The sequence below is a fragment of the Lactuca saligna genome, chromosome 9 (assembly GCF_052625555.1).
Source record: "Lactuca saligna cultivar CGN05327 chromosome 9, ASM5262555v1, whole genome shotgun sequence".
NCBI classification, from domain to species: Eukaryota; Viridiplantae; Streptophyta; class Magnoliopsida; order Asterales; family Asteraceae; genus Lactuca; species Lactuca saligna.
This window is the reverse complement of record NC_136425.1, coordinates 56,461,665-56,479,081: the sequence shown is the minus strand read 5'-3', so window position 1 is coordinate 56,479,081 and position 17,417 is coordinate 56,461,665. Positions and strand designations below refer to the sequence as shown.

At 30.2% G+C, this 17,417-nt stretch overlaps 2 protein-coding genes across 5 annotated transcripts; one reads left to right on the top strand and one right to left on the bottom strand.

Moving 5' to 3' along the window:
* Positions 1-1,136: 1,136 nt before the first annotated feature.
* On the bottom strand, positions 1,137-17,055 carry LOC145018283 (uncharacterized). Of its 4 annotated transcripts, none has more exons than XR_013666938.1 (7): positions 16,692-17,055; positions 15,817-16,078; positions 15,546-15,742; positions 15,179-15,366; positions 1,816-1,948; positions 1,578-1,733; positions 1,137-1,482 (listed from the first exon to the last, which is right to left on the bottom strand). XR_013666938.1 is itself a non-coding variant. In XM_078976186.1 (5 exons), the coding sequence occupies exons 1-5, from the start codon at positions 16,805-16,807 to the stop codon at positions 14,747-14,749; spliced, it is 1,050 nt and encodes a 349-aa protein (XP_078832312.1). In that variant the 5' UTR covers positions 16,808-17,055; the 3' UTR covers positions 14,160-14,746. The 4 variants fall into 4 exon arrangements, 1 of the variants encoding a protein (XP_078832312.1); XR_013666937.1 differs by having other exon boundaries at positions 1,820-1,948; XR_013666939.1 differs by having other exon boundaries at positions 1,824-1,948.
* LOC145018285 (dehydration-responsive element-binding protein 1E-like) lies at positions 8,038-9,018 on the top strand. The gene has a single exon (XM_078976187.1). It carries the CDS (start codon positions 8,103-8,105, stop codon positions 8,796-8,798), a length of 696 nt encoding a protein of 231 aa, XP_078832313.1. The 5' UTR covers positions 8,038-8,102; the 3' UTR covers positions 8,799-9,018.
* Positions 17,056-17,417: the final 362 nt, after the last annotated feature.

The window sequence follows — 17,417 nt, the reverse complement described above, 5'->3', positions numbered from 1 at the left end:
TATCGGAACATGACATCCCGAGATTTTGTTATATAATGAAAATACATTTCTTTAAAGGAATGTTTTGATAAATTCTTATCATATTTTGTTTTGGGAACAAATTCCGCAACCGTTTTCTTTAAAAGATCACTCTGATTTTAAAAACAAAGCATAAACAAATCGGTTTTTTCTGGCCGTGAAATTGGGGATGTCACATGGCGCCTTAACGATTTAGAGTGCAAAAATACCATTGCCCTTGAAATCATTCCAAATATGTGAATACTAAGAGTATTTGTATCAAAACACATTATTCAAATATTATAACCTTTTATAGCTAGGTAACAGTGGACTTTTAATTGTTGAAATGAAAAAGACAAAAATAACATATATATCATAATCCATAATGTAATACATTTATATTAACATTTCACCAAATTACTAATATATATTCATGTATTAATATATATATATATATATATATATATATATATATATATATATATATATATATATATATATATATATATATATTAAAATTGGAACAAGAATTTAACAATAAACTTTTTTACTTTAGATTTTAGACACAATAGTTTTCTTTTGTTGCCACTTTTAGTCCCTATGTTTATAGTAAATTTTTTACTTTGATTTTAGCCACAATACTTTTTCTTTGTTGCCACTTTTAGTCCCTATGTGTATGCCCTTACAATTTTACCCCATGCAAAACATGGTTTCTCCAGTAGTTGATATTAAACCAAATTACCAAAACCAAAATAAAATACATTTATTTTTACGCCTTTACAATTTTATTTTATATGTATTTAATATTAGGAAAGAACAAACATTTGTTACATACAACTATAATCACAATACAATATAAACACTAATATTGAAAGTCCAAAACACATTATTCAAACATTATTCAAACATCATTCAAACATCATTCCAAACTTTTACTCTTTTAGTCCTTTATTAACAACACAACATATTTACTAATCAAGTAATTACTTATCAAGTAAATTACTATTTATTTGTATATTAGACCAAAATAATGTACATAGCATTAATTGTCATAATATGAAAGTACATATCAACAGACTACTCATAAATTATACCAAACTCCCTAGAAAACCTAACGAAACAAGCCTTCCACAAACAAATTTCACACCTAAACACCCATTTGTATCCATTCACAAAAGCATTTGACACACTAATTACAGACTTATGCATTGCACAAGTTCTATGGAAGCCATGGAAGTGTACATGTTTCCTCCCCTCCCTATTTAAATTGAGATGAACCTTAGAATAAGTTGCTCTAAGATTCCACTTACCTTTTTCTCTGCGGTAAGCATTGATCAACATGTCCAAAGCTTCCTGTTTCTTATGTCTCCCTTCAGCCATCACCATCATTCCCAGAACAAATGTTGAATACAAATGTCCCAATGCAGATGCTTCTTCAAGCACCATTTTCCCTTCATGATCAGCTTCTAAGAAAAATAAATTCATCTGGAAAAAAAAACATTAAACACATAATTTCTAGTTATAGTAATGCAAAACAAGAAATAAATTAATTAATACTATGCACATATATAACAATGTACCAATCCATTCTTGAACAGAATATTTAAGTTTCTCATCTCTATGCATTTGTTGACAACTGTATGTTTCTGGTCAGACCAACCACATATTGTAATCCATCTACCTCCATATGTTTATATATTTCATCCGTTTTTCCTGCTTCTTTAAAGAATCTGCAACTGCAAAAGAAACACAACATTCACTCCAAAATGTAAAGACAACTCAAATACACTTGTGAAATAGAATGATCGAAGACAAAACCTACACACTCTTCATCCAGAAAGCCTCGACTGTTGAAATTTTTTCCAAGTCGACTATTATTTTCTCCATCACTTCCAATGGCATGTCTGTTAGCGATTTCCTTTGATTTCTTGATTGCATCTTTGAAGAAGTACTGGCTTACATAATAATAAACATTCACTAAGATAACGATTATGTGAAAATGATTTTAGGGTTTTTTTTACTATCGAGATTTTGAAATTGGGGTTGTTTGCAAGTGACTGAAATAAGAGTGAAGAACTGAAACAACGTGTTTCGTCGGAAAACATTATGGCTCCTAGAAGATGTTCCATTATAAAATGACCAAATTTTCCTCATACATACAATGACTCATATTTAATTAGTAATGGTAGTTTTTTCAAAAGTCATAATTAAAAGAAAAATCAATTTCTATTTTAATACACATCCGACACAAATGATATATGTTGATCAATGACCCATATGCATCCATGGACACCATAAGCAACTACCATGTTGACCAATGACCCGTATGTCATCCATGGACACCATAAGCAATTTCCATGTTGACCAATGACCCATATGTCATCCATGGACAACATAAGCAACTACCATGTTGATCACCAATGACATGTATGTCATCCATGGACACCATAAGCAACTACCATGTTGACCAATGACCCATATGTCATCAATAGACACCATAAGCAACTACCATGTTGACCAATGACCCATATGTCATCCATGGACACCATAAGCAACTACCATGTTGACCAATGGACCATATGTCATCCATGGGTGATACCATGACACCATAAGCAACTATAATCTACATTGACATGACCCGTATGACTTTTATATATAAATTTTGGTATAAACATAAAAGCATAAAGATGTATAGTTTATTATGGGTATTCGCAAGGGTTTTCGTTTAATGAGGGTTCTCGCCCCAAATGACTCCTCGGTCTTGGGGTTCTCGGCCTAGAGAGGGTTCCCGGTTTGAGCATGATTTTGGTTTTGTTCTTATAACACTTCAAACGCAACTAAAATTTTGAAAATTTTGATTTATCTTATTGAATTTTCAAGTGTTTATTACAACAAGTGATGTGGTTTTGCAATATACATAGATATACCTTTCTCGATCCCAAATGATATATGTTGATCAATGATCCATATGTCATCCATGGACACCATAAGCAACTACCATGTTGACCAATGACCCGTATGTCATCCATGGACACCATAAGCAATTGCCATGTTGACCAATGACCCATATGTCATCCATGGACACCATAAGCAACTACCATGTTGACCAATAACAGGTACGTCATCCATGGACACCATAAGCAACTACCATGTTGACCAATGACCCATATGTCATCAATGGAGACCATAAGAAACTACCATGTTGACCAATGACCCATATGTCATCCACCATAAGCAACTACCATATTGATCACCAATGACCTGTATGTCATCCATGGACACCATAAGCAACTACCATGTTAACCAATGACCCATATGTCATCAATAGACACCATAAGCAACTACCATGTTGACCAATGACCCATATGTCATCCATGGACACCATAAGCAACTACCATTTGACTAATGGACCATATGTCATCCATGGGTGATACCATGACACCATAAGCAACTACAATCTACATTGACATGACCCGTATGACTTTTATATATAAATTTTGGTATAAACATAAAAGCATAAAGATGTATAGTTTATTATGAGTATTCGCAAGGGTTTTCGTTTAATGAGGGTTCTCGCCCCAAATGACTCCTCGGTCTTGGGGTTCTCGGCCTAGAGAGGGTTCCCGGTTTGAGCATGATTTTGGTTTTGTTCTTATAACACTTCAAATGCAACTAAAATTTTGAAATTTTTGATTTATCTTATTGAATTTTCAAGTGTTTATTACAACAAGTGATGTGGTTTTGCATTATATATAGATATACCTTTCTCGATCCCAAAATTTCCTAGTTGTCACATGATATCTCATATGTGCTTAGCATGGTGATTTGATATCAAGAGAATCCTGGTGATAGTCATTGGACGAACATAAAGAATATTTTCAAGTATGTGAAAAGAACTAAGGATATGTTATTTGTATATGGTGGAAAAGAATAATTGAGAGTTACGGGTTACACTGACGCAAGTTTTCAGAATGGTAAAGACTACTCGTGCTCACAACCGGGATGGGTGTTCTTGCTTAATGAAAGAGTTGTTACGTGGAAAAGTTCCAAACAGAAGACAATATCATATTCGACATGTGAGTCTAAGTACATAGCGGCAAGTGAAGTTGCAAAGGAAGGTATATGGTTAAAGAACTTCGTTGATCTTGGAGTAGTACCAAGCATCAAAGAACCACTAGAAATCTTTTGTGATAACGAGGGTCCAACCACCTTAACTAAAGAACCTAAGGACCATGCAAATTCAAAACACATTCAAAGGAAGTACCAATATGTTCGACATCGTGTAGAAGATTGTGACATCGTCATGAGTTGGGTATCATCTTAGTAGAATCCTACTTATCCATTCACAAAGCCACTATCAAGAGAGAAACATGATGGTCATGCTAGGACGATTGGCATGAGACTATATAATCATTTGATGTAGTACTTTAGTTGTTAGTTAGAATGATCATGACACGTTTTAGAGGATGAATTGTAAAAAAAAAAAATTATTTCGAAGAGTTTTAATAAAGAGTTTTAGTTTGCTATCAAAATATTTTTAATTCAAATATTGTGTTTCACTTTTGCATGGTTTTGAACCAACTTCCAGAATATTTAATTATGTTCAAAACTCCACAATCGATCGCATTCTCATGAGTAAATGTTGTTATTAAAGACTTTCATGAGCGCTGGTTGATTGACCAAAGTGTTTTTGGGCATTGGAATTGAGAATTACTAACCTCTTGTTCATTCCTTGAGTTCTTCATTTTTTCTATTTGGTGTGTAGGTCTAATTCCATTAGAGGGATTCTCCTTTGGATCCTTCATCTTGAAACTAACTTGGCATGTACGAGATCCCAATGAAATGAAAAAGAGCTTAGTAAATCTTTCTATGAAGTTTTTCAAAGTAGGATGCTATAATAGTAAAACGTAGATTCTAGGTTGCATGTGCACTTAGGTATATCATGTTTTGATTTTTTTTCCCCGCTACATATGTAATGTGTACTTGTTGCTAATAATTTCCAACATATCGAAGTGTTAAATGTTATTCCAATATTCTAAATTCTAACACATGTGGGTGGGAAATTGGTTACTCCTATTTCAAAATGTAATCATTTGCATAATAAAACCAAAAATAATAGTTTGTAGGTCAGTTTGATACAATTAAAAGTTTAGTGACTTAAATTGAAAAATGGTGTTATCTGTTGTCATTTTATGATATTTTCCTTATTGAAAATAATGTGTTCTTAATTTTGCGAAATCTTCATGGTAAATTTTTAGGTGTTATTTAGTTTAAGCTAATTATGTAATAGGGAAATAGGAAATGAATGACAACTTTATGACCATTATTAGTGACAACTATGTCTTATGTGATTTATAAACTGATTTAGGAATTCATGTATAGAAATTGTCATGCTAAGACATGTTACATTGCTTTGAGTACAAGATTTCCATATTAAAAATTGAGATCATAGGATTTATAAAGTTGAGAATTTTATAAAACGGCGCATGTTCTACTTATTGGTGGGTAAATTCAAGCTTATCACCTATAGTTAGGAGTTCGTCTCCTCTAATTAAAAATGAAGGAAATTTCAATGTTGATGAGAATTAGCAAGTGTTAACCATAAAAGCAATGAAAAGCTTCTATATGAATTGCAAGAGAGAAAAAAAGACGAAATGCATCATATTTTGAATGAATGATTAGGTTATACTTCTCAAAGTCTTTGAGAAGGTCCTACAAGGAGCAAATCTACCAAAAGTATCAAACAACTATGAAATCTATCTATGGATTGTCCTTCAACCCCAATATCCAATATGGGATGTGTTTTTAAATCATTCTTGACATCTAGTATAAAAGAGTATGAAGGGAATTTTGATCCCAATATAACCATTCATCAGATAACTAAAAAAGATTAAGTGCTTCAAGATAGTAAGTATAAAGAAGAACAAAATATGATTACTAAAGGGAGAAACACTTGTATGAAGGAACGTTGTGTATAACACATTCGCAAAGGTTACAGTATCGCATCTGAATTGGAAGAATTTGTGGAAGATTAAATGTGAATTTTTGTGTTAATCGTGATTCAGAGGATATTGTGGATAATTTCTTTTTTGTTCGCAAGGAAGATATTTCTAGAAAATATACCAAAAGGATTCATGAATATGATTCCTTACTTAGAAGATACAATGACCATTAAATGGACGATGATCATTCATTACTGAAGCGGGCTCCCACCAAGAATTCAGTTGAAGTCGAATGTGTCACTACACTCATCATAACACGAATATGAAAAATATATGATCAAGAAACGTTCAAAAGAGAGCCAAGAGCAAGGAGATAAAAGTAAATATGAGCAATCCACCATATATAATAAGAAGAGTTACCATTCTTTAAACGAGGAGAAAACAGTATGTAAAAAAGATGAAGTATTTGTGGCAACTTCCAATTAGGGAATGTCGAAAGACCAATCAATGTTATGAATGTGGAAAATAGGTCATAAAGTGGAGAATTGTAAAACCAAAGGATTATGGGAAGCGGAGTGGTACTACTAGTGTACTCATGGAATAGGGTAATGTCATTAGGTTGGAGGGAGTGGTGCCAAAAAAACTGCACTCTCTCCTCTGCCACGTAGCCATCATATCAATTATACCACACTTTGTGTGGTTATTTACCACACCTAGAGTGTGGGAACCTTGGTAGAGATCGAGAGAGATCGAGAGAGAGAGAGAGAGAGAAAGAAAGAGAAAGAGAGAAACAATTGAAGAGAAAAGGGAAGATGAAAGAGATGAGAGAGATGCGGCAGAACCACATATCACTCCCCATAGACTTATAATTACCCAAAGAATTGGACAAAAACTTTGGCTTCAATAGCACAAAAGAAATTACTTGTTTATCCTTAAGATTCCCTCCTATTATCACAATTTGATATTATTTATATCATAAACTAAGGGTGAGCAAAAACCGCACCGCAACTAAAATTAACCGCAAAAACTACAACCGATAAATCGCAACCGCAATAAAAACCGATGGTGAGGTTTTCTGTTTTTCAAAAATCGCAATTTTGCAGTATGATGCGGTTACTAGTTTTTAAAAACCGCACTGCACCGCATATATTATATACAATTTTTTTATTAATTATTAATATATTAAATATTAAAATAATACAAGTTTCATGAATTAACGATGAATAAAATACTAGAAGACAAAAAAGTGTTAGTTTTTTGTTATGTTTAACTTTGAAAATTTGTGAAATTAGACAATTTTAAGATATTTATTGTTAAATACTATTGATTTGACGTTTTTAAGATACAAGTTGTTTGTGATTTAAATAATATGTTTGAACTTTTAAAATTGTTTGAGCTCTAAATTGTGGTTAAAAACCACACTGCATCAAATTCATGCGGTTAATATCCTTAACACAAAAAAAACAAAACCGCACCGCAAAAATAACCGCACCAAACGGTTTTGAAAATGGATTAACCGCATTTACGGTTAGTGGTATGTTTTGACTAATAACCTCATCGAACCGTACCGCGTTCATCCCTATCATAAACATATCAAATGTTTATTTTATTTGAACTTAAAACCTTTTAAATGAAATCGTAACCTCTCTTTCATAACTTCCACATAACCTAATATAAGTAACATCCCCAAAAGTGATGTTTTTTGTATTTGAATGATTCTTTATGCATATACCTCAATGAAACTGCTAATTATCCAATAAAATATTAAGTTCTAGAAAAAAAAAATAATGTAGTTACTTTATTTCCATAAATGTATTAAAAAATTTAGATCCAATGGTCCGAATATAGTTTGCCCCTTTCCTGAAAAAGACACCCAAAAAGTAGTCTTCGCTACAACACAAGTCTCACACGTGTTATACCCTAGAAGACAACATGGGACCCACTTCATTAACAGCTGTCCCAAAAGACATAATCCACTTTTGTTTCACTTCCTCACCTCTTTCCTTTTTCATGTCCTACTCCCCAATCTTACAACACCTTCTCCGTGTTCGATTCGTATCCATGATCCAACACAAATTTATATAAACAGATGACACTTCGAATAAAGATTCACTCACAGAAACAGTTTCAGTTTAATTTCTACTTTAAAGATTCAAAGATTCCATGGAGATGAACAGTTATAACAACGTTAACGGGTATAATAATGATGGATATGGGTATGGAAATGGATATGGATATGGATGTGGATATGGATATGGGTCGAGTCCACCGGAGATGGAAGGAGGAGGGGAGTCGTCGGGGACGTCGGAGGAGGTGATGTTGGCGTCTAGTCATCCCAAGAAGCGTGCCGGAAGGAAGAAGGTTCAGGAGACGAGGCACCCGGTGTACAGGGGAGTGAGGCAGCGGAGCTCCGGGAAGTGGGTTTGTGAAGTGAGAGAGCCGTATAAGCAGTCGAGGATATGGTTGGGGACTTTTCCGACGGCGGAGATGGCTGCCAGAGCTCATGATGTGGCGGCGTTGGCGTTGAGAGGGAGGTCGGCTTGTTTGAACTTTGCGGATTCTTCTTGGAGGCTTCCGACTCCGGCGTCATTGGAGCCAAATGATATTAGGAAGGCGGCGGTGGAGGCGGCGGAGGCATTCCGGCAGAGTGAGGATGGGAATGGTGATCAGTCGGCGGAGGGAGTAGGGGTGGAGGTGGGTTATGGGGGAAATGTCGGATATATAGATGAAGAGGAGGAGTTTGGAATGCCGGGATTGCTTGTGAATATGGCGGAGGGAATGATGCTGCCGCCTCCGCCGTCGTACGCCGGTGGTGAGGAAGCGGAGTATGGCGGTGACATGTCATTGTGGAGTTACTGACTTAAATTCCCCTTTTTGTTTGTGTGTGTGTGTGTTGGGGAACTTCAAGTATGAAAAAAGGATGGATTTAGAAATATTCCGTGCTTATATTGTGTTTTTTTAGAAATATGTACGGATATTAGAAACATATACAAAGAGTGAAATATTGTGATGATTATAAATATATTTCAATGTATGGTTCCTTACAAAAATGTCATATTGGAAATCATATGTTTCAATATTGAGTGTTTGTTGTTAATTACATCATTATAGTTGATAACAATGTCTTATTAAAATAAAATAATAGGTACAATCAATTTATATTTTAAAATGTTATACAATCAAAATAAATTTAATTCCTTTAAACTTGAACCAAATAAATTTAATTCCTTTAAACTTGAACCATCGACCTCAAACAAAAAAAATTTGACAAAAAAAATTTGATACAGTTAGATTATAAGTTTTTTAGCAGACGGTATCTTTAGTAGTATACAATTAAGGTATATGTTGTTCAGCATATTTTTTTTAAGAAAGGTATCTTCCACCTTTATTATATAATTTCCAAATACAAGATTTTGAAAGTTTGTTAGAAATTTTAATTTGTTGAATATTACAATTTCACAAAATAACATAAAGGAAAAAGGAAAGTCCTATAATCTTTTAAAAACAGATAGATTTTCTTTTAAAACTTACTTTAAAAGAAGATAGAAAACTTACTTTGTGAACAACGTGTGCGATTATTTTTTCTCTCTCAAACATTTTGTAAATATAATTTATCCAAAAACATTAAAATAGAAAACACAAAACCTAAAATACCCTTTAAGTCAACATCAAAAAGAAACACTTACAAAACACTCGATCTAAATTCTAACCAAATGATATTTTATAATGATGACCAATACTCAACTTATATAATCAGATAGATCTTATTTTATGCATTATTTCTCATACCATTTTCTTTTAATATAACTCTCCTTTTACACGAGTTATATATATATATATATATATATATATATATATATATATATATATATATATATATATATATATATATATATATATATATATATATATATATATATATATATATATATATATATATATATATATATAACACATCAAATTTTGAAATAAATGAAAAAAAGAAAATGATATATTATTTCTTCGTATCAAAATGTTAATGAACTTTTATTTGACAATTTTGGTCTTCCAAATTTTAAGTTTATACATTTCTAGATTATTTAATTTTATATGTGCCTTTGGCATGGAGAAAAACAATATGTAATGTGACCTGAAAAAAAAAAATATGACTTTTAACAGAAATAAAAGAAGAGAAAACATTAAGAAAATAAACAATTCGGAATTTAAACATGGAATAAATGCAGATAAGAGGGGACAGTCGAGCTTCAACAACATCTACAAACTATTTGTTTTCATTTTTTTTTTAACAAACACCATTGTTTTTTTCTTTTTTAACTACCATCAGTTTTGTTAATTAAAAAATAATCTTTAAAACCAGAAAAATAAAAGTATTTGTTTTTTTTATAATTACCATCAGTTTTGTTAATTAAAAAATAATCTTTGAAACCAGAAAAATAAAGAGTGTTTGTTTTTTTCTTTAAGTACCATCAGTTTTGTTAATTAAAAAATAATCTTTAAAACCAGAAAAATAAAAGTATTTGTTTTTTTTATAATTACCATCAGTTTTGTTAATTAAAAAATAATCTTTGAAACCAGAAAAATAAAGAGTGTTTGTTTTTTTCTTTAAGTACCATCAGTTTTGTTAATTAAAAAATAATCTTTAAAACCAGAAAAAATAAGAGTATTTGTTTTTTTAAAAGTACCATCAGTTTTGTTAATTAAAAAATAATCTTTAAAACTAAAAAAATAAAGAGTATTTGTTTTTTTATAAGTACCATCAGTTTTGTCAATTAAAAAATAATCTTTAAAACCAGAAAAATAAGAGTATTTGTTTTTTTTTATAATTACCATCAGTTTTGTTAATTAAAAAATAATCTTTAAAACCAGAAAAATAAAGAGTGTTTGTTTTTTTTTAACTACCATCAGTTTTGTTAATTAAAAAATAATCTTTAAAACCAGAAAAATAAGATTATTTGTTTTTTTATAAGTACCATCAGTTTTGTTAATTAAAAAATAATCTTTAAAACCAGAAAAATAAAGAGTATTTGTTTTTTTATAAGTACCATAATTTTGTTAATTAAAAAATAATCTTTAAAACCAGAAAAATAAAGAGTATTTGTTTTTTTATAAGTACCATCAGTTTTGTTAATTAAAAAATAATCTTTAAAACCAGAAAAATAACAATATTTGTTTTTTTTATAATTACCATCAGTTTTGTTAATTAAAAAATAATCTTTAAAACCAGAAAAATAAAGAGTGTTTGTTTTTTTCTTTAAGTACCATCAATTTTGTTAATTAAAAAATAATCTTTAAAACCAGAAAAATAAGAGTATTTGTTTTTTTATAAGTACCATCAGTTTTGTTAATTAAAAAATAATATTTAAAACCAGAAAAATAAGAGTATTTGTTTTTTTATAAGTACCATCAGTTTTGTTAATTAAAAAATAATCTTTAAAACCAGAAAAATAAAAGTATTTATTTTTTTTATAATTACCATCAGTTTTGTTAATTAAAAAATAATCTTTAAAACCGAAAAATAAAGAGTATTTGTTTTTTTATAAGTACCATCAGTTTTGTTAATTAAAAAATAATCTTTAAAACCAGAAAAATAAAAGTATTTGTTTTTTTTATAATTACCATCAGTTTTGTTAATTAAAAAATAATCTTTAAAACCAGAAAAATAAAGAGTATTTGTTTTTTTATAAGTACCATCAGTTTTGTTAATTAAAAAATAATCTTTAAAACCAGAAAAATAACAATATTTGTTTTTTTTATAATTACCATCAGTTTTGTTAATTAAAAAATAATCTTTAAAAGCAGAAAAATAAAGAGTGTTTGTTTTTTTCTTTAAGTACCATCAGTTTTGTTAATTAAAAAATAATCTTTAAAACCAGAAAAATAACAATATTTGTTTTTTTTATAATTACCATCAGTTTTGTTAATTAAAAAATAATCTTTAAAACCAGAAAAATAAAGAGTGTTTGTTTTTTTCTTTAAGTACCATCAATTTTGTTAATTAAAAAATAATCTTTAAAACCAGAAAAATAAGAGTATTTGTTTTTTTATAAGTACCATCAGTTTTGTTAATTAAAAAATAATATTTAAAACCAGAAAAATAAGAGTATTTGTTTTTTTATAAGTACCATCAGTTTTGTTAATTAAAAAATAATCTTTAAAACCAGAAAAATAAAAGTATTTATTTTTTTATAATTACCATCAGTTTTGTTAATTAAAAAATAATCTTTAAAACCGAAAAATAAAGAGTATTTGTTTTTTTATAAGTACCATCAGTTTTGTTAATTAAAAAATAATCTTTAAAACCAGAAAAATAAAAGTATTTGTTTTTTTATAATTACCATCAGTTTTGTTAATTAAAAAATAATCTTTAAAACCGAAAAATAAAGAGTATTTGTTTTTTTATAAGTACCATCAGTTTTGTTAATTAAAAAATAATCTTTAAAACCAGAAAAATAAGAGTATTTGTTTTTTTTATAATTACCATCAGTTTTGTTAATTAAAAAATAATCTTTAAAAGCAGAAAAATAAAGAGTGTTTGTTTTTTTCTTTAAGTACCATCAGTTTTGTTAATTAAAAAATAATCTTTAAAACCAGAAAAATAAGAGTATTTGTTTTTTTATAAGTACCATCAGTTTTGTTAATTAAAAAATAATCTTTAAAACCAGAAAAATAAGAGTATTTGTTTTTTTTATAATTACCATCAGTTTTGTTAATTAAAAAATAATCTTTAAAACCAGAAAAATAAAGAGTGTTTGTTTTTTTCTTTAAGTACCATCAGTTTTGTTAATTAAAAAATAATCTTTAAAACCAGAAAAATAAGAGTATTTGTTTTTTTTATAATTACCATCAGTTTTGTTAATTAAAAAATAATCTTTAAAAGCAGAAAAATAAAGAGTGTTTGTTTTTTTCTTTAAATACCATCAGTTTTGTTAATTAAAAAATAATCTTTAAAACCAGAAAAATAAGAGTATTTGTTTTTTTATAAGTACCATCAGTTTTGTTAATTAAAAAATAATCTTTAAAACCAGAAAAATAAGAGTATTTGTGAACAAAAAGTTCAAGTTAATTACCTTCTTTTTATGGTAGTTTTTAAAAACAATGGTGTTTTGTGGAAAAAAAATAGTTAGCAACCTATTTATGACATCAACCCTTTAAATAAATAGTGAATTTTTTTTTTTAAATGTATAAAAAATGAGATAAAAGGTAACCATTTTATATGTGGCATGAGCCGAAAACATACCGAAACCTTTAAAGTTTAAAGCCAAATTGCAAAAAATTTCCTTTTTGGAATCGAATCCAAAAAAATGCTAAATTAAACGACCAAATTTGGCAATTTAGTCAAATAAGAATAACAACAATAAAAATGTGTCTAAACACATCAAAAATTTCAACCAAGAAACCTAAAAAAAATCCAAAGAACATTTTTCACAAAACCTTTTTGATATCATGTTATCACCACATCATCAATCCAAAAAACTTTACTAATTTCATCAATATGTTTATATTATCGTACGACTCATCAAATATATTTATATTATCCGAATTTTTTTTTTATATAAGTTAATCTCTTATAATTAGTTGAATTATATGCGACCCACCATTTTAATTGAAAAAGCTCTGTGGAAAAATTATTTGAAAAAGCTCACTGAAAAAACTAGAAAGCTTTTTCATTATTTTTTTTCTAAGGTTAATCTCAAAAACTGTTTTATATTTTGTGTTTTTACTGATTAAACCTCAAATTTATTTTTTTTCTGAAAAAGACCTATTTTTTTCATTTTTCCGATTTAGCCCTTTTAGTCATTTTTTGCCAAAAAAAATTTATAAAACTCGAGGGTTTTTCAATAAAAACTAAAAAAATTGAGGATTTATTTGGAAGCATGGGTCCATACAAAGTTGAAGGTTTTTTTGAAAAAAAATAAAAAAACACAAAGTCTTGTTCAGACAAAAAATAAATTTGAAGTTAAATATATATATATATATATATATATATATATATATATATATATATATATATATATAGTGTATCTCTCTCATAATAGAGGAGCTTTTCCATTTTGCTTGTTATTAATTGTTTTACATGTATAGGATTAATTAGTTAAAAATCTATGGGTCCCACACAAGCTTACTAAAAAAGCTTTGAATTAAAAATGTTTCCACAATACAATTTTCAAGAGCTTTTCCTTAGAAAAACTCTTTTTATGGATCCTCTAATAAACCGTCAGCTTGACCAAAATCAAAAGGTTATTAATTTAAACAGTCCCAATCACATCTTTTAATAATCTCCCCAAAAATACAATCCCAAATAAAAAAAAAATAATAATTCATATGAAAAAAAAAAAAAAAAAAAAAGGTAAACGTGACTTACCACCTTTCTCCACTTCAGTTACTTCTGAACCACATCAATCAATCTCTGTATCTTGTACCCATTTTTTTCACAACTATATGTTACTAATATTTGATACACTTAAACACTAAAATAACAATAATAGTTACAACCAATTAGACACGTGAAACACATTCTTATTAAAAAAAAAAAAAAAAAGCTCCATAACACAAGCCAAAAGGAAGCTCCGCATTCAAGCGGTACAGACACCAACATCTAAATCCGTAAAAACCAACGGCCTGGAGCTTTCAAAAATATTTATAAAAAAAAAAGGAAAAAAGACGACACAACTTTTAATACAAAAAGAAAAAAATAAAAAAAAAAACTTGCGAACACGCAAGCAAAAACCGAAAAAACCTTGACTACCTTAATGAAGAAGAAAAAACCGAGGCGAGTGTAAATTTACGAATTTACCCTTCTGAATATCTCACTTGGCTTTTTTCATGAGTGTTGTGGTTCTATATTCACTGTCATCATGAATAAAGCTCCACCAGATATACGAAACAGGAATCGCAATGGCGTGTGAAATAGCATGAGCATCCAAAAAACCCTTGTAGGGTGGAAAATCATAAATTTGAAATAAAATAATCAATCCTTCACCAATTGTCACAACCCAAATCTTCCATTTAGATGGATGATTCGAAATTCCACCCCATACCCCCCAAATCACCACCTGTGCTACTCCCATCATAGCACAAACCTTCATATTTAAATCTGTATATATGTATATATATATATATATATATATATATATATATATATATATATATATATATATATATATAAAAAGGTTTAAAAAGGTTAAAATGGTCTTTTTCTTCTTTTTTTCTATTACGAGGGGAATGAATTGAACTCTTACCATAGTCAAACTGGTAGCAGTTTAAATAAAGGATGTGGGTGGTTACAAAGGCGATTAGTGGAGCTGCAACCATGACACGTGTAGCTTCACTTTTTATACTGAAAGCTCTTAGTATTGATACTATAAGAGAAAACCCAATAACTGCTGCTGCAGATGAGTAATCTAGCTTCTCTGTCATTTCCACATCCCTGAAGGGTAAAATCGTCATTTTTCATTTTCAACTTACCTTGTTTGTTTTTTAGATTAATCTGGACTGACATAAAGGAGTGTTTCTAAATAGAAGGGTAAAATGATCATTTACTAAGATAGGGATGAGATTGAGGAGGAGGAGAATTAATGTTTGAAAGGATATTACATTATTACTTACCTACTGTGATAAACAGCACTCCAAAATAAGAAGTTCATTGATAATGTCCCATAGATATGCCATAATCCAGTGTATTCATAGAAAGTTTGTCGGTTTGGCCTTAAAGGGAGCTTGTAATTCACAAGAATGAAGAAGGATACCCATCCATGAAACTGAACAGCAAGATTAAGAGCAGAAAGTGCCACAGAAACAGGTTCCTGAAATCAAGATTCAAGAATGAATAATAATCAAAGAGTTGATATAAACTATAAAGTAAAAGAATTTGAAGCACCTCAATCCCAAAGGCACGTCTGAGTGGCCATTTTCCATGATACTTGACAGGTGTATTGCCAGCTGTCTCTCTTTCTTCTTCCCTAACAAGCATACATTGATATCTGCAGCCACTGAGACAATCCCATTTTTTCCATTTTATGTATAGTGGCTCTTGTAGGTACCATGGATCACTCACAGATTTTCCATTGGATGTCAAATTGCAGTGTTGGAAGCATACATCACCCACACATCCTGTCTTCTCACATTGCTCAACACAATCTCTGTTCAAACAGAAATTTTAAGAGATGAAATTAGTGCTTTAAAAAAAAAACTACAAGGATCTTGAATTCTATATGATGTGGATTAACCAATTCATTTGATTCTAATCTTCTCATGCTTGAAAATCGAAAACCTAACAGAGAGTCAATTTCTATGGTAAGTGAACCAGACAAATAGCACATGCAATCGAGAGTCAAGCATGCCATGTGAGGATATTGTCCTGCTTCTAGCATGCCTCTTTGGTCTAGGGTTTATTATCTCCATGTGGTCATATCATGTCTTTGCTAATTGCTACCAGCGACCACAATACCTAACAATTACAACCAATTAACTCCATCGGTTTCACCTGAAAGTGGATGCTTATTACCTCAATAAACTTAAAACCTGCAATAAACTGAGATCGGCGGAAGTTCATATTTCTAGGGTTTGAAACGTAGAAAAATCTTAACTTACGATACAATTCAACTAAAAAATTTACGAATTGCAAATGAAATTCAACTCAGATTCCAGAACAAAAAGCTACACAGATCACCTGGAGCTATGAGCTACGACCACGTTCTCATGAATTAACTTTTCAAAAACGAAACTCAGATGTGAAAGAAACTCAAATCTTACATGTAAATCGGATCAGCATCGCCGTCACTCGCGCTAATACCGGCAACAAAACACAAGAATGCAACGAGAAGCACCGGTAGACGACGACGTATTGCCATAGGAGAAGACGCGCACATAGAGAAGAAGATAGATGGAGATACAGAAGGGTACAAAATACGAAATACGAAATACCAATTACTATGGATGTTGAAGTGAAATATGCGTATCAGGGATCATGGAGGAGCGAAAAACGAAGATGATTTTGATTGATTTGGGGATTTGATTGGTTTGCGTATGTGTATGAGTAGTTGGTTGTGATACACACACACAGAGTGATGATTGATAGAAATTGAAGGACGTGGCAACGACGAAGATAGAGAAGGGAGTGGGCGAGGAAAAGAGAATCTCGTGAAGAGCGTTCCAGAGGGTGGACACGTGGAGCTCTCTTATCTGTCAGCGCGTGATCAATTCGTTCGGCCTCAATTTCCTGTGTCCCAGGTTCAATATTTTATTAATTCTTGGAGATTTTTCAATCTTTTTATAGACTAAATTACAGTTTTGGTCCCTATGATTTGTATAATCTGCATTTTTAGTTTAAATTTTGAAAACTTGTTAGAGATAGTCCATATAGTTCCAATTTCTTGATCCTTCAATCTAATTCCGTTAAAAGTTAAATATTAGCTGTTAAGTCATGGTTAAAAGACAAATATACCCCTCCTTCGGTATTTATGTTATTTGATCATTGAC